The 20,726-nt window shown below is 45.7% G+C and overlaps 1 protein-coding gene across 9 annotated transcripts in view; it reads left to right on the top strand.

Annotated features, from left to right (window-relative positions):
• Positions 1 to 3,100: 3,100 nt before the first annotated feature.
• TMEM178B (transmembrane protein 178B) overlaps positions 3,101 to 20,726 on the top strand; it is a 415,735-nt gene continuing 398,109 nt past the window's right edge. For all 9 annotated transcript variants that reach the window (XR_015161973.1, XR_015161972.1, XR_015161971.1 and 6 more), the window contains exon 1: positions 3,101 to 5,485. Coding sequence is in view for 6 of the 9 variants with exons in the window: in XM_086395198.1 (XP_086251324.1) it covers positions 5,104 to 5,485 (382 nt within the window). In the remaining 3 variants the exon portion in view is untranslated. The remainder of the gene's footprint in view (positions 5,486 to 20,726) is intronic.

Here is a 20,726-nt window from a genome sequence, read left to right as displayed (position 1 = left end):
TGTGTGCATGTGCACAAATTGAATTCCAAATTTCAAAAACATAGATTTTAAAAACTGCAAATCCATAGTGATCTTAATGTCAGGGCAAGATCCTAGGACAGCATTCCAAAGGGATGGCATGTGAACTCCTAGAAGAGGATGTGATCGTTAGAACTCTACGTGGGTCATGTAAAAAACTGGCTGATCACGTTTTCTTCTTCATCGGTTGCCATGACTGTTAGATCAAGGATCACTGTTGGTTCCAAGAAGCACAAACAATGAGGAGGTATCAGAAACCCAGTAGGAGCAAGCACAAGGAGGAAATGAACAAAGAATGTTTAGCTGGAAGGAAGAGAGTATAGAGAGAACATGATGGCTGACGTTAAATATGAGAAGAATCATTATATGGAAGAGGGGTCAGGTATCTGTGGACTTCTCCAAGGCCAGTGGGTAGGATTCCAGGGACCTAGGATGAGACTCAGTATAAGGAAGACCTGTTTAACCACGCATACCATCCAGCAGTGGAACCCAGTGCTTTCCAAGCCAGTGATTTCCGCATCACTGCAAGTATGCTAGCAGAAGCTGGTCGGTCACTTTTTGGGACATGTTCTAGAAGAGATTCATGTGTTATTGTGTGGATAACTCTAAGCTTAGTCATGTCTGACTCTTTGTGACCCCATGGACTGTAGCCCACTAGGCTCCTCTGTGCTTGGGATTTTCCAGGTAAGAATACTAGAGTGGGTAGCCATTCATTCCCTTCTTCAGGAGATTTTCCTGACTCAGGGATTGAATCTGGGTCTCCTACATTGCAGGCAGATTCTTTACTGTCTTAACCACCAGGGAAGCCCAAAGGAAGTGAAAGTTGCTCAGTCGTGTCTGACTCTTTGCGACCGCGTAGACTATACAGTCTGTGGAATTCTCCAGGCCAGAATCCTGGAGTGGGTAGCCTTTCCCTTCTCCAGGGGATCTTCCCAACCCAGGGATCGAACCCAGGTCTTCCGCATTGCGGGCAGATTCTTTACCAGCTGAGCCACAAGGGAAGCCCAAGAATACTGGAGTGGGTAGCCTATCCCTTCTTCAGTGGATCTTCCTGACCCAGGAATCAAACCAGGGTCTCCAGCATTGTAGGCGGATTCTTTATCAACTGAGCTATCAGGGAAGCCCCAAAGCCTTTCCAATTTTGAGCATCTGTGATCCTAGGCCAGTGTAGGTGCAAATGAGAAGGATTAGATTGGAAATAATAGAGACCCTGAAGCTGTACATAATGGGGCAGAAGGAGCTTGAAGAAGACAGTGGGAAGACATGTAGATCACTTACTTAAGAAAAGAAAATCATATAGTCATATAGTCTAGAGGAAGAATCACTGTCTTTTTTAACTGCAAAGACCAGGATCATCCTCAAATGGTTTAGAGCTGTCCAAGAGCATTGCACTTTAAAAGAGGCCTCAAATCAGTACCTTTTATAGTGTTTCTGGGATGTGATGAAGGACAGTCGTTTCAAAATACAATTTTAAAAGTGGTCAGAAAATATGATGACAGTGCATCATCACAGTCCCATTGAGGACCACTGGGAGGGGCATGGCATGTCACTGGAAGCAGGCCTAAGGCACAGGCCAGGAGAAGAAGTTAAAAAGCAAGAGTAAGAGAGGAGTGGAATAATGGCAGAGGGAGGAAGGATAGGGCACAGTAAACAGGCACGTTTACTACAAAAAGCAGCTGCCTGGGCTTGCAGAGGCCCCAGGGGCTCCTCTTTCAGCTGGGTCTCAGGGGGCAGGAGAGGTGGGTACCAGACAGTAGAGACTGAGGCTCTACTGCTGGTGTGCCCCAACTTCCTGAGTGACCTTGTGGATGTCATTTCACCTTGCTGCCTCCTCCCTGTTGTCAAGAACAGGTATACTGCTAACCTAAAAGTACTCTGGGCTTTACCAGAGAAAATAGGTCCAGAAATTTAAGACATTGTCTGCCTGGGTAGGAAGTGTCTACACTTGTTTCCGTTTTTTCACTGTTGAGAGAGGGGAAACAGGTAAGTGGAGGGTGGAGAGAAAGGTGAGAAGACATTGTGGCCAAAGTCGGCCTAGCTCCCCCTCATCGTCCCAGGGAGCCCGGGGCCGGTATGCCTCCGGAGCGGGCTGGGGGCGGGGACATGTTGCAGCCCATGTTGCAGCCCGCAGGCAGCCGGACACCCAAGGACCTGAGCGGACATCCTCAGGCTCTGCGGGCGCTTCAGCAAGTCCCATTGCAGCATCAGGGACCAAAAGAGAGGCACGCCCCTCCCCCACTAGATGGCACTGAAACGCCTCGTTCGAGATATTCAGAATGCAGGAAGCTAGGAAAAAAGACAAAAAGAATATGGTGGAGGTGCGCTCATTTTGACTCGCCGGCCCAGTTGTGCAAAGCAGGGTGTGCAGACCCTCTCGCGATAGTGCCCTTCCCCAGGGCAGCCCTTCACTCATCAGTGTGGGCCATGGGCTTTGGAATGAGAGTGAAAAGGAGGGGTGAGCCTTAGAGCGGAGAACCTAAGGTTTCGACCTGGTAGGGAGGCACCCAGCCCTGCGGCGGCATCTCACGTGAGCCGGGCGGTTGTGTTGAGAGGATGAAGCTGGCTCGCTTGGGGCCTGCTCGATTAAGGTCTGGGGTCTCTCCCCGCCACCTCCCAGAGTCCTCGGAGAGCCTAAATCCAGCCGCCACCTGGATAAGGACAAACCCCGAACCGAGGTGTCGTTTGTCGTTTAACCCCACTTCCCCACCTCAAAGCGTGAGCCCCCTAGGCGTTTCCAAAATCTATTAAGCACCCTCCGGCCCCCGCCCCCGGAAAATTCTGTCCCTCTTGTCTAAGAAAGCATCAGTCAATTTTCTTTTCCCGCTGAGGAGGGAGGTGGAGGTGGGTGTATGTCGGAGTGTCTGGCGCTGGCGTGGGGCTGGACCAGGGCTGGTGCCGACAATCCCGCGGACTCGCTCGGACGGGGGTGGAAACGCCTGTAGCCGATTAGGGCAGCGCCTGCGGCTTTCTGGGAGAAAACAAAGATCAAATACAATCCAGGACATAGGCGACCGAATCCGGGGACGCAGGGGAACTTCCTCAGTCCCTCTGAAGGCCCACTCAGCAATAAGCAGTCTTTTCTTTCAAGAACTCTGGTCTATTTAAGGGAATTTCGCACTACTGGAAAGAGATAAACGGAGATGGAGGCAACATCCTTACATTTCTACTAACGCCCGTAAACATGCTACATATCACATATATGTATATGTGCATAAATATGGATGTGGTTGTGCACATACCTAGCCAGACACCATTGACTTGCCTGGTCACAGAATAAGCCTTAGACATCCTGTGCCTGGGAAATGGTGCACTTTATCTTTAAGGATGCTAGAAAAATAAGAGATGAGGCTCACGTTGCACGGATGACATCACTAGCTTTTGGCTGCGCGCTCCGTGTTCTCGTCTGTGGGTTTCAGCCAAGGCTGCAGCGCCCGGCGCCGGAGCAAGAGAGCAAAGCCGCGGCTTCCTCCAGCGCCCCGCAGCCGGGCGATGCGATTTCCCGAGCCTCCCCGGCGCAGCCTGGGCTCTCGCTCCCTGGCACCGGCCGAGACCTCGAGGTCCCGGAGCCGCCGCGGCTAGAGGAGGAGGCAGGGACGGGGAGCTGAGAGTCCCAGCCTCCCTCCCCCACCCTCGCCCCATTCACCTCGGCGACCACCGCTCTTGGAGCCGGATCATAGAACGCCAAGGCCGGACACGACTCTCTGCGCGCTGCCGAGTGAGCCGGCATCTCAACCCCTGGGTGGGCTGCGAAGAAAATGGTGCAGTCTGAGAGCGGCTGACCCTAGCTGGACCGAGCAGACGGAGTGCTGGAGTGCCGGTGCTCAGGTGGCGGGAGAAGGGGGCGGATTGCGTCGAAGGGCCGGAGCCGTTGTTTTTCTGGGTACCTGCAGCACCCGGGCAGCACGTTCCCGGGGCTACACGGGAGCCCAATGAAGTGAGGCGGAGGCGTCGCGGGAGAGGCGGGTTTGAAGGTGGCCGGGTGGACACTTCGGGAAGAAGAAGGCAGTGGTGGGGGCGGCATGACACCCTGGGGGCTGGCTGCTGGGCGGGCCGGGCGCCGCGATCGCGCGACCTGTCCATGGTGTTGAAGGCGCCGTGCGTCGAGCCCCGCGCGTCCCGCGCTGTGCGCCCAGCCGGGTGCACCCTCCTCAGCGCAGCCAGCCTTTCGAGCCCGCGGGCTGCCTCCCAGTCGCCCCTAAGCCCCGACCAAGGCTCGTCCGGTAACGCCGTCTGGGTGACCGCACTGTCGGCCCGAGGGGCCGCCTGAATGGCGAAGCAAGAGGCAGACGACCCGGGAGCTCGCGGGGAAAGGTCGGCCGAGACCGTGCACCGACTGGGAGCCCGCCTCTGAACGCTCCGCGCTGGCCAGAAGGAGCAAAGGACCTGCTGGTGACCAGAGGACAGAGAATTTTTTTTTTTTTTGGTAAAAGACCCGATCCAGAGAAGAAGAATATTTCTTCTCTTGCAGACCAGGAAGGGTAGAGTCGCTGAGAGAGAGACCCAGGCGGGACTCAGGGCAGCCTACCCTGGCATCTGGAGGTTTCCTGCGCTGGCCGGCCGCATCGTGGTGATTCAATTTATCCCGTCGCCTACCATCTCCTCCTGATAGACCCCCTCCCCCAAGAAAGCCAAGCGACTGGGTCCCGCCACTCTGCACAAAGAAAGCCCAGGAGTCCCACCGCAGCGGAGGGCACTTGGTGTTTAGTTTCCGGCCCGAGGGCAGTGTCGCCCGAAACCCGGCTGAGTGCTGCGGACGCGGCGGGTTCTGAGCAGCAGCTTCTTGCGGGGCAGGGAGGGGGCGGGAGGCGGTCTGGCCGGGCGCGCCGCCGCCCGAGGCTGCGCCTGCTCGGGAGGACGCCCAGGGGATCGCCGGAGCTTCTCCCGATCAGAACTTTTTACGCTGCCCGCCCCCATCCCCTGCAGTCCCTGGGCTGCTCACCAGCAGGCAGGGGCCGAGGGGCGCCGCTGCGGAGTCCCCTTGCCGTCCCCTCCTCGGCTCGGCCGCCCGCAGCTTTGTTCCGGGCGCGCGGAGGGAAGGCGAGGCTGCGGCGGATCATGCCCAAGGTGTAGCCGCGAAGCGGAGGCATGGCTGCCGGAAGGTTACTGCTCTACACGGGCCTCTCGCTAGCGCTCTGCGCCCTCGGCATGCTGGCCGTGGCCATATGCTCGGACCACTGGTACGAGACGGACGCCAGGAAGCACCGGGACAGGTGCAAGGCCTTCAACACTCGCCGGATCGACCCCGGCTTCATTTACAACAACAACAACAACTTGCCACTCCGGGCCAGCCGCTCGCGCCTGGACCGCTGGGAGGGCAAGCTCCTCCGGGCCCGGAATCGCCGGCAACTCTTCGCCATGAGCCCCGCCGACGAGTGCAGCCGGCAGTACAACTCCACCAACATGGGCCTCTGGAGGAAGTGCCACCGACAAGGCTTCGACCCTGAGATCGCGGCCTTGATTCGGAAAGGTAAGCGCTTAGAGGCGAGGCGAGGCGTGGCGCGGCGCTGCGGAGAGCCGCGCGCCTCTAGGCCCGGCTGCCCTCTCCTGCCTTCGCCCGGCCGCAGCCTCTCAGATCTCTTGGTATCAGGAGGTCAGGTTATCCAGGCTCGGCTGAGCCTTGAAGTGGCCACATCTTGCCTCCCAACAGCTCGTAATGAGGCTTACCTCTCCCTACTTAGCCTCTGGTCTTGCGTTTGTCTGATGGGATTCCGATAGAATCTCATGGTCCAGGGGTTTTAACCCAGGAAGATGCTTCAGTAGTCTCTGAAAAGGAAGGGAATCTGTAATCTTGTGCGGTTAACAGAGGAATGAAACACTTTAAGAGTGTTACGTCGGGGTAGACAGGCTCTTAGTTTTAATCTTTGGTTTACGTGTTGAACTGATTCATCAAAGGCAACTGGGGAAACATCTCACAGGGAAGGCCTTATTCATGCCAGAAATGTTGAAGTGCTATACTCTGCCCGGCATAATGCGGGCACTAGTCATAGAAACATCAATAAATCACAGCCCCGGCCCTATTTCAGCCCAAAGCCTGTTGACTTGTAGCAGCACACCACAATTCTTGATCTGTCTTTTTGAGTGGTTGATAAAAATGTCTCCTGCACACTGAATATTAGCAGGATCTAATAAGCACACGAAAGTAGGTGTTTTTTTTTTCTTTCTTTTTTCCCCTTTAACACCAGAGGGGGTACTTAAGAGAGAAAAAAAATACTATTTTCAGAAGATTTGTAGAAAAAATATCCAGAGTATATGAAGGCAGAAAACAAACTGCATTTGCTAATGATAAAAATTTACTTGATACTTTAATATGATCACAAAAATTTTTTAAAGTCTGCTCATCTGATGCAGTTTGTAGATCTTGCATGATTTATACTTTGGGGAGCATCCTGTTCCATTAGCTCACTGAAATATTGTTTGGATGTATAGTAATATTGCTTTGAAGAAGGGAATGTGCGTGCTGGAATATGCATTAATGATAGCTGCACCCTGGAAGTTGTGGTGCTGTTTCATGAGTTCCTCCCACCCCCTGCATTTTCTTCACCTGTTAAATGGTAATACCAAGGTGAAAACAATGTTGTTGTCTGAAAAGTCTTTGTGGCTACCATATGAGGTAGTTTTTCCTAATGTTAATAATGACAGTGCAGGGTTGCTGCTATTTTAAAATCTTGTTTGTGAAAACTAATGTTCTTTGAATTGTTAAAATGTTGAAGTGGATCAGAAAAAAACTATTAATTTGAAAAAAAAAAGTCAGTTGTTTAAGAAAGACAAACAGTGGGTATAGTTTGGGTGGCCACTCAGATTTAGGTGGGTAGGTTCAGAAAGAGAATCCATCTTAGTATTTGTTCTGCATCTTCTGTAGAAAGGACTAGGGATTTTAGATGATTTTGTTAAGAATGTGTTACTATTACAAACATCACATCTGCTTCATGGTTAGACTCTTAGTAAAGTAGGGTGACCCGCTTGGAGCTCTACAACTTTGTCAAACTGTACAGGATATAAGAGATTTGCAGAAGAGAGCATCTTGGGTTTGGGAAAAAAGAGGAAGCAAAATAGATTTTGACAATGGTTGACTCTATAACAGTTTTCAAATTTTCAGATTCAGGAAAATGTTACTTTATGTGTCATTTTCTGCTTTCATTAAAATTGGAATGATAGGAAGTTAGCGGAAACGTGAGGAAGGATTCATGTTAATAATGACTGATAAACACTGGTAGGACTTGCTGAAGGACATTCTTGAATTTTCTTTCTTGAACATCTTGTGGAACAAGGCTGGTATCCTTCTGCCTGATACTGGTTAACCCCACTAAGAAAAAGGGGGCTGGAATTCATGACTTCTGGTAGCTCCATTGAGAGCTTTGATTCCATGTTACTCTGCTTGGCAGTCGGACTAGAAAGGTTGACTTGGTCTGTGCACCAGAGGGATTGGTTACCATAGTGACATGTTCTTCCGGTGAAGCTGGAAACAGCGACAGGGAAAGGGATAGGGGAAGAATGTACAACATTTTGACTTTGTATGGACTGATTTTTGAATGGAAGCAACAGAAAATGGACAGGGCACAGCAGGGGGATTGAATACACTGATTCCTCGAGTTGGCAGGGCATTGTATGTCACTTGAACTAATGGAAACACTGTTTCCCATCACCCAGAATACAGCAATCACTGTCAGCAGCAAGCTCCTGCTTAACCATGGCCATTTCTATCCATTTGACATCCTTGTTAGGTATTATTGAGATAGATAGCATTCCAGACTTACAAATCTTGAAAGATTTAAGGTCACTATCTTCATTTTTAATCTCAAAACATAATCTTTGAAAGCCAGATCTGCTTTTTCTCAGCAGGGATGGACACACTGTGGAAATAAGTGCGTCTTATGTTAGGAGAATTCACAAGCAATTCTAATGTGCAGATTTTAGCAGGAAGTTAAAAAAAAAAAGTTTATATCTTTTGTTTAAATTTAAGACATCGTAGAGAAAGATATTTACCTCACGGTGTATATTAGCAGTCTCAAAACCTATCTTAGACCTTTGGTTTTTTGGGAAGCATCTTAGATTAAAATTCTGGAGATATGTGTTGGGCAGGGGAAAAGGGAAATCAGGAAAAAGACTATGTAAAATCTGTCAATATTATGTGAAAATTAGAGATTTATCCTAGAGTCCTAAAGAACTCAATCATTTATTAAGTCAATGTTCATTACATTAGAAAATGCTGTTTGTGCATTTTACAATAATACCACATAATTAATAAGGAAAAAAATATCAAATCTATATCTGATTTGAAGACAAAGTCCTTTGGATTCATATGCTTTCTGAAATCCGTTTCTTGCCCTGCTGACATGACTGTGCCCACAGGAAGACGTTTCTGATCACTGTGTATTTATTTGTTTGTCTTATTGAACCATAAGTTCCTGGAGGGCTGGAAAGATAATCATTTGTAAAATACATCCACTCGATGCTTGGTACTTGGGAAATAACTCATACAAATTAGGTTCCCAGAAATGTATCCATCAAAAGCTTATTCTAATTGCTGGAACACTGTGTGGGAATCCAAATAAAGGATTAGTCAGAAAATTGTGATAGGGAAAAAGAACCAGTGTGACTCTCAGGGCAGTTTAATATTGCAACAGAGGCTTCATAATTTAACAAGGGAGATTTCTTGAGCAAAAGCTTTGCTAAGGAGTAAGAGCAACAGAATACAGTTTTGGATAACACATGTCAACGAATAGATACATATCACCCACAATCGTTTGTTTTCACGTTAGACAAGATTTTAATTTTTTCCTTCTTGAGGGTAGGATTTGAGTAGAGGATGTGGCAAAGATCACTTATCCTTGAATTCCCATCTGTGTCTATAATCAGGTCCTCTCGTCTTCTTTCATTTCAATTTCATCTGTGTCTTCCTGGTAAGTCACTGTGAGCACTGGGGACAGATAAATGGCAGGATCAGTTTCTGAAATCCTAGAGACTTCCAGACTGTTAGAAGGAGCAAACACAGGTAGGAGTTTGTTCCAGGGAAGATTCAGATTCTTTGGTTAGTACTGCAATGTTATGTTGATACGGCTTGAAATCTGTAGACCTTCAACTGACATGCTAAGAACTTCCTTATTATTTGAAAATAAGCCTTATAGGAGAACTTGACCTAAATAATTATGGAGTGGTAGTCAGTGTTCTAAAGTTTGTGTTAATAAAACCTTGTACGTATTCACAGATTAATAATGGACTCAGCGAATATTTACTGCACAGGTATTAGCGAATGGGCCCCTATCACTGGAACAAAGACAGACTGGTCCTTAGAATTCCCATTGTTCTGTTAGTATCACATAGAGTAAGTGATGAGTCTGGGATAACAAAACTGACAGAAACAGATGCAGAGAAACCCAGAGAAGGTGACGCTTCATTGTGTTAGCAGTGGGATGAGGTCAGAAGGGAGGGAGTTGGGGAGAGTTGCCCTGAGGAAATGAAATTTGAACAAGATCTTCAGGAAGTTTGGAGGCGGCTGGGGAGGAAGGGCATTTCAGGCAAAGAGGCCAGCACAGGCCCAGCCTTGGAGGTGTGACCCTTCCGTTTGGCCTTGTGAGTGTTGATTTATGGGGCGAGGGAGAGGAGCAGACCAGGAGCTGGAGAGCAGGCGAGGACTGCATTAAGGAGCTTGTGAACTGAGATCCCCTGTAGCAGTGCTGCCTATAGGGTGGCCACCAGCCACATGTGTCTGTTTAAACTGAAAATAATCATACTTAAATACATTTAAAAAGCACTCCCTTGGTCACATTACAGATGCTCAACAGCCATATGTGGCTAATGGCCATCATTTCAGATAGTAATAGTATTTCAGTTCAGTTCGATTCAGTTGCTCAGTTGTGTCCGACTTTGTGACCCCATGGACTTCAGCATGCCAGGCCTCCCTTGTCCATCATCAGCTCCCAGAGTTTACTCAAACTCATGTCCATTGAGTCGGTGATGCCATCCAACCATCTCATCCTCTGTCGTCCCCTTCTCCCGCCTTCAATCTTTCCCAGCATCAGGGTCTTTTCAAATGAGTCAGCTCTTTGCATCAGGTGGCCAAAATATTGGAGTTTCAGCTTCAACATCAGTCCTTCCAATGAATATTCAGGACTGATGTCCTTTAGGATGGAGTGGTTGGATCTCCTTGCAGTCCAAGGGACTCTCAGGAGTCTTCTCCAACACCATAGTTCAAAAGCATCAATTCTTCGGCACTCAGCCAAAGTAATACTATTACTATTTATTAATAGTATTACTTTTGATTAATAGTGATCAAACTTGATGGCCAGGTACTCTTCTAAGTTTTACGTTTATTAGCTAACTTATTCTTCATGATACTGCGCTGAAGTGGGTATTTTTATTATTTATCTCTATTCTACAGTTGAGGAAACTGACACACAAAGCTCCATTAACTTGTCACATTCTCATGATAAGAAAATGAAGGTGTCAGGCTTTGAGTTCTGGCTCTGGGTTTGGAGACTTATACACCCCACTCTACTGTTGCCATAGAGTGTGTTGGGGGGTGCGGTGGGTAGAGAAGAGGCTGGTGTATTGATTCCCCAAATTAAAAAAAAAATAGGGTTATTTTGCTGTTTACCTGAAACTGACACAACTTTGTAAATCAACCATTCTTCAATAAAAATAAACTTGCTCTTTCAAAGATACAAAAAACCAGGAAGTAATTTAGAGTTCACAAAGGTGAGACCTGCTGGAAGTCTTCAGCTTAGCACTGAGAGGAAGGTCATTTCAAAGCAAAACATTCACCTGGCCCTGAGACCTGCCAACAGAATTTCATCCACCTTTGTGCTGTAATTTTTTATTTCTTTTTCTTTTTTTTCACTGTGGTAGATGCTGAGATTATAGAAATGAATGACATATGCATTCATTCCACAAATATTTGAGGGTCTAGAGACTGGGCATTGTGGAGAAGCTTATATTCCAGGTGGGGTGGGCAGTGGAGAGAGACAATAAATAAATACAGATGAAATAAAAATAACATCTAACGAGCTAATCAGTGTATAATACAACATGCAGTAGTGAATTCTATGAAATGTCTTCGCCCTTGATAAGCAGAAAGGGGAAGATGAAATAATAAGCCCAAAGAATAAATAGTTCTATTAGTTTTGGTTTCATAATATCTGGAGGCTTTACCTGCTCACAGGCACATACATACAAAACCCATGATATCTGTATAGGGTGTGCATCTCCGTGCATGTATGTTACATGTGTGTTGGGGGAGAACAAAGTCATCATGTGGTTCTTGTCCTCAGGGAGCTTATACTCCAGCTCATGGTTTCCCAAGTTCATTGTCATGTATGAGTGGATCAGGCTCTTTTGCAGGAGGTCACATCTGTTTCAACTGGATCAGGAATCATCTGGTCAGGGAACTCAGGGGTGAGCTCTCTTATTGGGCCAATGAAGTCAAGAGCCTTATTTCTGTTGCAGAGGTCAGTTTATTTATTCTTTTACTGTAGGGTTGGTAAGGATCAATTAGAGGATCGATTCTATATTCCACTTTGGATTGTCAGTTAAAAATATTTCCTCCCTCTTTGCTATTAGTAGGTAATCCTAGGCCTTCAGGCAGAATCCTAAACACACTCTAGATTAGACTCTTCATACACACACACACACACCCCCCCACACACACACGTATACGTCTAGACATTGGATAGTAGAGTCACAAGTGTTCATTCAGATGCAGATACTTTTATAACTCCTTACCCCCAAAAATACACACAGAGAGAAGGCTGTGCATGAGTTGGTGGATGAGTGGACAGCAAGTTTATTCTAACTGACTGGATGTCTGCTGCTTTTGAGACAATGTATCCAGTCAGTCAGTCAGTTCAGTTGCTCAGTTGTGTCCAACTCTTTGAGACCCTGTAGACTGCAGCATGCCAGGCTTCCCTGTCCATCACCAACTCTGGGAGCTTGCTCAAACTCCTGTCAGTCGAGTCTGTGATGCCATCCCACCATCTCATCCCCTGTCGTCCCCTTCTCCTCCCGCCCTCAATCGATCCCAGCATCAGGATCTTTTCTAATGAGTCAGTTCTTCACATCAGGTGGTCAAAGTATTGGAGCTTCAGCATCAGTCCTTCCAATGAATATTCAGGACTAATTTCTTTTAGGTTAGGATTGACTGGTTTCATCTCCTTGTAGTCCAAGGACTCTCAAGAGTTTTGTCCAACACTACAGTTCAAAAGCATCAATTCTTTGGCGTTCAGTTTTCTTTATAGTCCAACTCTCATATCCATACATGACTACTGGAAAAACCATAGCTTTGACTATATGGATCTTTGTCAGCAAAGTAATGTGTCTGCTTTTTAATATGTTGTCTAGGTTGGTCATAGCTTTTCTTCCAAGAAGCAAGCATCTTTTAATTTCATGGCTGCAGTCACTATCTGCAGTGATTTTGGAGCCCAAGAAAATAAAGTATGTCACTGTTTCCACTGTTTCCCCATCAATTTGCCAGGAAGTAATGGGACAGGATGCCATGATCTTCATATACATTCTTTTAAAGGACGTTGTTTCCTCATGTATAAAAGAGTGGGTTTGGATTGTATGAATGTCAAACCCTTTCACATTTGATGAGAAAGTAAAATGTAGGTGACAAAGGGTGAATAATGGGGAAATGGTTGAGAGAAGGTAAAAGAGAGGTAAAAGAAAGCAGGGTGAGGCAGGGGAAAGAAAGAGCAAATTGAGAGAGATGGAGATGTTGCAGAAAGGATCATGGCAGGGTGCTAGTTTGTAAAAGGAAGAGGTGGAAAACGAAGCAGCTCATTTTGTTCCAATCTAGGACTGTGTAATAAAAACTCACCATCTCTCTTTCTGATGATTTAAAATGCTATGTTGCAGATTGAGGTTAAAAAATCTAAAAACTTGATGGAGAAAGGTCGTGTTGGTTGCATGACAATATGGATGTACTTAATGTACTATAAGTACAGAACTGTTTTCTTTTTTTATTATTAATTTTTATGGAAGTATAGGGAGAAGGCAATGGCACCCCACTCCAGTACTCTTGCCTGGAAAATCCCATGGACGGAGTAGCCTGGTGGGGCCGCAGTTCATGGGATCACTAAGAGCGACTTCCCTTTCACTTTTCACTTTCATGCATTGGAGAAGGAAATGGCAACCCACTCCAGTGTTCTTGCCTGAAGAATCCCAGGGACGGGGGAGCCTGGTGGGCTGCCGTCTATGGGGTCGCACAGAGTTGGACACGACTGAAGCGACTTAGCAGCAGCAGCAGCAGCATTGAAGTATAGTTGCTTTACAATGTTGTATCAGTTTCAGCTGTACAGCAAAGCTATATCTACAGACATATCCCCTCTTTTGGATTTCCTTCCCGTTGAGGTCACCACAGAGCACTGAGTTGAGTTTCCTGTGCTGTACAGTAGGTTTTCATTAGTTATCTGTTTTATAGATAGTATCAGTCATGTGTATATGTCAATCCCAATCTCCCAGTTCACCCCACTCTTCATTTCCCCCTTGGTGTCCATACTTTGCAGAACTGTATTCTTAAAAGTGCTTAATATGATTGATTTTATGTTTCATATCAGTTCAGTCACTCAGTCGTGTCTGACTCATTGGGACCCCATCGTCTGCAGCTTGCTGGGCTTCCCTGTCCATCACTAACTCTGTTTTACCACAATTAAAATAAAGAAATTAATTAAAAGAATTAAGAAACGTAATAGAGAAAGGAACTGGATTCCTGGTGTGTAGAATACTTCATAACTGAGGATCTTCATTTATTCCACACATTTTTTGAGCACCCACTATGTGTCAGGCACTGACTCAGGTATGTTTTGGACATAAAAGTTAATGAAACAGGCAAAATATCTGCCCTCATAGGCCTTCCAATGAAATGCCTTCGAGGATTGTACCTTTTTGCTAAACAAAACTTTTCAAGAATACCAGTATATAAAACAAGTAAAAATAATGAATATGTTCCTTGGGTCATTTAAAAACCATTGTATGGTAAAGAACACTTCTCTGTGTTTATTCTAAAAATGCCTTTTGAGTTCCAGCTATTTCAGGCACATTACTTGGGGCTGGAGGATCCTGAGTGAGACAGGTATTAATAGCTCCTGTCCTCAAAGAGAAAACAGGCAGTATGCAGAAGACTGACAAAAACCCCAAGTTTAGTTCTTTTTAAAAAAATATTTTAATTTTATTGGGGTATAGTTGATTTACAGTGTTGTGTTAGTTTCAAGTGTACATCAAAGTGATTCAGTTATACGTATTGTTGTTTAGTCACTAAGTTGTGTCCGACTCTTTATGACTGCATGGACTGTAGGCCCCCAGGCTCCTCTATCCATGAGATTTTCTAGTCAAGAATACTGGAGTGGGTTGCCATTTCCTCTTCCAGGGGATCTTCCCAATCCAGGGATGGTACCTGTGTTTCCTGCATTGGCAGGCAGATTCTTTACCACTGACCCACCAGGGAAGTCCCACATATAAATATGTATTCGTCCAGTCAAGGCTGTGGTTTTTCTAGTGGTCATGTATGGATGTGAGAGTTGGACTATAAAGAAAGCTGAGTGCCGAAGAATTGATGCTTTTGAACTGTGGTGTTGGAGAAGACTCTTTAGAGTCCCTTTGACTGCAGGAAGATCCAACCAGTCCATCCTAAAGGACATCAGTCCTGAATATTCATTGGAAGTTCTGATGTTGAAGCTGAAACTCCAATACTTTGGCCACCTGATGTGAAGAGCTGACTCATTTGAAAAGTCCCTGAGGCTGGGAAAGATTGAAGGCTGGAGAAGAAGGGGATGACAGAGGATGAGATGGTTGGATGGCATCACCGACTCAATGGACATGAGTTTGAGTAAACTCCAGGAGTTGATGATGGACAGGGAGGCCTGGCATGCTGTGGTCCATGGGGTCACAAAGAGTTGTACATGACTGAGCAACTGAACTGAACTGAACTAATATATGTGCATACACATATATTTATTCTTTCTTAGATTCTTTTCCTCTCATCCTTTCTCATGTTGGTTATTACAGAATATTGGATAGAGTTCCCTGTTCTATACGTCGCTCATCTGTCTTATGCGTAACGGTGTGCATGTTTTCATCTCAAGCTCTGATTTATCCCCCTCCTCCATGTTTTCTCTTTGGTAACCATAAGTTTGTTTTTGCTGTCAATGAGTCTGCTTCTGTTTTGTAAATAAGTTCATTTGTAACTTTTTGAAAAAAAAATTAGATTCCACTCCGGGAGTTAGTGATGGACAGGGAGGCCTGGCGTGCTGCGATTCATGGGGTCGCAAAGAGTCAGACACGACTGAGCGACTGAACTAACTAACTAATGAGTAATATTATATGATATCGGTCTTTGACTTCTCTTTGTATGATAATCTCTAGGTCCATTCATGTTGCTGCAAATGGCATTATTTCATTTTTTATGACTGAATAATATTCCATCATATATATGTACCATGGCTTCTTTATCCATTCCTCCATCATTGGACATTTAGGTTGCTTCCATGTCTTGGCTATTGTAAATAGTGCTGCAGTGGACATTGGGATACATGTATCCTTTCAGATTATGGTTTTGTACAGATATGTGCCCAGGAGTGGGATTACTGGATCATATGGTAACTCTATTTTAAGTTTGTAAAGGGACCTTCATACTGTTTTCCATACCATTTACATCCCACCAACAGTGTAGGAGGAGTCCCTTTGCTCCACACCCTCTCCAGCATTTGTTTGTAGATTTTTTTTTTTTTTTTGATGATGGCTATTCTGACCAGTGTGAGGTGGTAACCTCATTGTAGTTGTGATTAGCATTTCTCCGATAATTAGTGATGTTGAGCATCTTTTCATGTGCTTTTTGGCCATCTGTGTGTCTTCTTTGGAGAAATGTCTGTTTAGATCTTCTTCCCATTTTTGGATTGGGTGTTTGTTCTTTTGATATAGAGCTGGATGGGCTGTTTGTATGTTTTGGAGATCCAGGTTTGGTTCTTTGAGAGATTTATGTGCTGAGGTCCTGAGTGATTCTTGAGTTCTGGAGCGATTAGGGGAAGATTTGCCAAAAAGCTGACAGTTGGTCCTAAGATGTACTTAGGTTATCTGTGGGTTGATAAAATGAAGTCTGAGCCTCAGTGAAAAGTGATTAATTAATAATGATAAGGTAATACTTGTCGAGTCTGCGTTCCACCCACATTTGTCCCCCAGACACCTAGTTCTTCTCCCAAAAAGCAGCTATTGCTCTCAGATTTTAAGAAATCTTATCAGAGATACTCTGTTCAGCAATATTTTAAAATACCAGCAAGTATAAATATGTCAGGCAACACACAGGTGATTTAAGGATGAAAAAAGTTTATTTTTCGTAAATCTGTATACACAGAGATGATGTTTAAAGGCCCATTCTAGGAGTCACTAGGAATCTTCTACAGGTGATGTTTATTCTGAGCGGAGGTTGCTGTTGGCATTCAGAGAAGTTTGACAGATTTGCTGCTTTTATGGGGGACTGCAGTATCTGAATTATTTCAATTGATTTTTTTGGCGTCCAAGTATTTTGCCAAGAAAAGGCAATTTACTTTATATTAGGTCATCTTCATAAATTTATATCATTTCCTGCGTTTGAAAAAGCCCTGCTGTTCTATATTCTGAAGCTCTCTCTGTTGGACACTTTATTTGCTCTAGAGCAATCTCTCATTCAGATTTGCCCTCCATTTCTCTTCATATTTGTAATAGCAGTTCTATCTAGGCAGACACAACTCTTATTCCCCAAGGCTCCGGGGTGTTTTGTTAGAGCTAGATGGGGTAGGCTTATCTTTACCTTAAAGAAGCTCCGGGCTCCTGTGCTGCTGTATGCTAATTAATGCCTTTCGAGGCTGAGGACGTACCTGCCCTGTCTCCTGACACTTCTGCCCCAGGCTGTACACACTCATGAGTCCATGGAACACACCCAGGAGTCGCCACGGCAGCACTGTCTTATCATAATAAAATAAATAAGTCAACAAAAAGGAAAAACTTTGTGTTCATTATTAATAGGGACATGGATAATAGGTATGGTTTGTTCATATGATGGAAACTACCACTGTATATTTAAAAGACATCTACTAGACCTACGTGTTTCCAAGTGGAGAAAGATGAAATTGGAGTGAAAGGATCAGGGTGCAGAATGAAATGATGTCATTTATATGAAACTCAAAAACAGATCAGATAACATGAGATATGGTTTATTTGTTTTTATACAAATATGCATGTGACTGATAAACCCAAAATGAAGGATGACGTTTATCTTTCTCAGGACAAGGAAGGAAATGGAATTGGGATGGAGCTTTCAAATCATCTGTGATATTAATATTTTATTTCTTAAAACAACAACAACAAACAGATCTGAGGCAAATGGGACACACGTATGCATGCACACTGAAGCTATTTGAAAGATTGTTGCTGTTCTGATCAAAAAAAGTTGACATTTTATTCAGACTCTACTGTTCAGTGTTCAGGAGGCAGGTTCTTTAAAGAAAATTCTTGGAAAACTTTGAGTCAGTCTGTGACTGACTTTTGTAAGTAGTAACAAAGAGGAGAATCAGGTAACCCTTAACCAACAGTTTGCGCTGAGAGTTGCTCCTGGGGAAGGGTTTAGAAAGGATAAACCTTTCTAAAGGTTTTCCCCCCTTCTGATGTGGTGTAAGAAGAGGAAGCCAAGGCTTTAAAATGGCTTATTTCTGAGATAGAGACGAATGTGCACATCAATTCTTGCTTTGCAGGTTTCCTGTAGCTTGTGGAGAAAAACCCAGCGCTCTAAGGGCCAGAAAGGTAAACCAAAGCCCTCCCTCCAATGAACTTAATCAGACACTGAAGATTAGTAGCTAAGGCATGGAGACAGAGAGAGCACAGCCCACCATAGACTGAGCACGAGCCCCTGGGAAGCCCTGTGGACCCTACGGGAGGACCTCAGGTGAACTAGGAAAGGAAAAGCTGAGCACTGGTAGGAAGGAGTCAGAATTATATTCTTAGAATTGTGCGGGTGACTTCAGCCAGGAGCAATGGTATGTTCCCACGCCATACGAGCTCCAGCTAGAACGGGACAGGCCCATCAGAATTACAGCAGGGGTCCCATTTTCACCTGATAATGCTTTTCAAGCACCAGATCCAGACCTGAAGTTACTAGGGGTCATGAAAGTCCTAGGGGATTTCAGGGGCATTGGAGCAGAATAACTTTCATGCTCATATTTCAGTAACCACAGGGCTGAAGAGATGCCCATATGACGTTCTGGGCAGGCCTGCATCTTCAGGTCCCATGTGGATGAGCTGCTTTATTCATTGTGCTCTGCAAGGATGCTCTTCCTGCCCTTCCTGAGATGAGTGACTTTGGGAAGGGCTGGCCTCTGTGTCTTCAACCTCTTCCCCTCACTTCCTCCTTCAGGAATGTGTTAACACAAAACAGAAGTTCATCTTGCTCAGCCCTTGTTCTTTCCAGGTGTGGCCTCTCTCCTCGCCTGGCTTTCTTGTCTTCTTCACCTTCAGTGCACTTTGAGGCCCTAGCCCCGGGGTTTCCCTCCCAGCTCCCATGCTGGGGTCACTCCTCTCCTTCTCTTTGAAAACGTCACCTTCTCTGGCTTTGGGGGCACTGTCCTCTCCTGGTCTGTTTCTGTCTTGTTTCTTACCTCCTCTCCAGCACTAGCTCTTCTTTCTCAGCCCATGTGAGTGTTCTCCAGGGTACCACTTCTTTTTCTTTCCCCCCACTGTCCCCTTGAGCCATCTCACGTCCATGACCGATTTTGGCCTTGATGTTCACAACCTGTTGCACTGGGAATCTCTCAGTCAGACCCTCCACGCAAACACCTCACCTGTTAGATATCTCTGCTTGGAGGTTCCATAGGTCCCAAAGAACCTGTTTTCGTTTTCTCCCAGTCATTGCTCTTTCATTTTCCTCCATCTCGGGAAATGACCTCACTGCCTCCCTACTTGCCCAAACCAGGAACTTGGGAGTCATCCTTAGAGATCTCTTCGTTCTTGCCCTACTCATCGGAGCAGTGAAGTCACTTTTCCTCCTGATACTTTGCTGCTCATCTCCCCACACTATTCCGATACTGCTGCCGTGGTGAGGTCCACAGCACCTGTGTTCTTGTGGCCTTCTCTGTTTGGTTTTCCTGTTCTCTAATCTCATCTCCTGTCAATGCTTTCCATTCAGAGTGATTTTTCTTACATGTAAATCTAATCATGTTATCACTCTGCTCAAAATTCTTCAGTGGCTCCTCCCAGCCCGTCGATCACGAGAGGTCCACGATAAGGTCGTCTTGGCGTGTGAGGACTCACAGGTCTGGCAACATTCCCCACCCCCTAGCCCGCAATCTGCCCATCTCATCCTTTTGCCTGCTTCTCTCCAGCTTGCTCTCCTCCAGCTCTGATGAAGGACTCCTGGTCCCCAAACAAGCTGAACTGTTTGATACTTGAGAGCCTTTGATAATGAAGCTTCTTCCTTTGCCTAGAAGCCTCTGTCCCTGCTTATACCCACCCCCAACTCAGTCTGGCCTGCACCTGCTTATCGTTCAGGGATCAGCCACGGGCCCCTCCTCCTAGTCTTGCTTGGGTTCCATCACCTCTGTCTCCCAGGGAGAATTGCCTTCTTCCTCCTTAGCCCTCTGTCACACGACAGACATCTTCCTAGCACCAGTGACATTTTGTTTCCCCATATGTTTCCCTCCTTTTTAAGACTATTTTTAAACTACTTATTATTCATCTTTTTATCTGCAGTGTTTTGCATAATGCATGGTCCATAATAGGTATTTAATACATAGTTATTGGGTGAATGAAGGTTTATTTCCGTTAATGCAGTCAATCTGGAAGTCTTATTTAACAAAGAGCCATAATTTCACTGGACTAGGGAAACTCACTACTAAAGGAAACCTGCTGTGAGTTGCTTTGTAATGCATACGATAAACTTTGATTTATTTCTTTTGTTAAGGTTTGTATTTTCTTAAAGCGCCCATATCTCTGATTCACATGAGGAGAATTTCAAGTGGGGATTGTTCCACGTATCCTGGACTGGACCTCTTCATTATGATCTTGCCCACTTTCTCTTCTCGGCATGCTTTTCTTAGTCTGGTCCTCACCACCACCTGCCCCTTCCCCCTGCCTGCAGCATATTGGATAAAGAGAAGGCTAGGTCCATTTCATTTTTTTTCTTTTAAAAAATATGTATTTATTTGGCTGCATGGGATCTTCATTACAGAATACAGGGTCTAGTTCCCTGACCAGGGACTGAACCCAGGCCCTCTGAATTGGGAGCGTGGAGTCTTAGCCACTGGACCACCAGGGGAGTCCCATATCGCCATTTCTTGTCCCCATCGTGGATTACCTCTGGGTCTGGCATATGTGACTATTCCCTCAAGTTTCTCAGTGTTTATCACCAGGCTTGTCTTCAGGCTGTCTTGTCAAAACTTCCCTCTCCACTGTTTACTAAGGGCAGCTTCCTCAAATCTCTTCTCGGAGAGTTTGGTCAGAAAACGGCCAGAAGATAGAGACTGTGTCTTTGTGAATGCCTCTCTGGTTCATACCTTAGTTCACTTTTCATGACTTCCAGCTGGCGTGGGTCAGTGATGCTGGGTAAACAGGGTCAGTATCTAATTCCAAGTCTCTGGTGCACCTGGCCCCATTGTGGTTGGTGAGCAACATTGCTCATAGAAAGCATGCATCCTCTACAGAACAGTTTGGGGACGGAAAGACATCACGGCCAACCAACCCATCTTTGCTTGTGA

Source organism: Bos grunniens, chromosome 4, assembly GCF_055505025.1.
Source record: "Bos grunniens cultivar Pamir isolate PY7600 chromosome 4, Bosgru_T2T1.0, whole genome shotgun sequence".
Lineage (NCBI taxonomy): Eukaryota > Metazoa > Chordata > Mammalia > Artiodactyla > Bovidae > Bos > Bos grunniens.
This window is presented reverse-complemented; position numbering and strand designations above follow the sequence as displayed.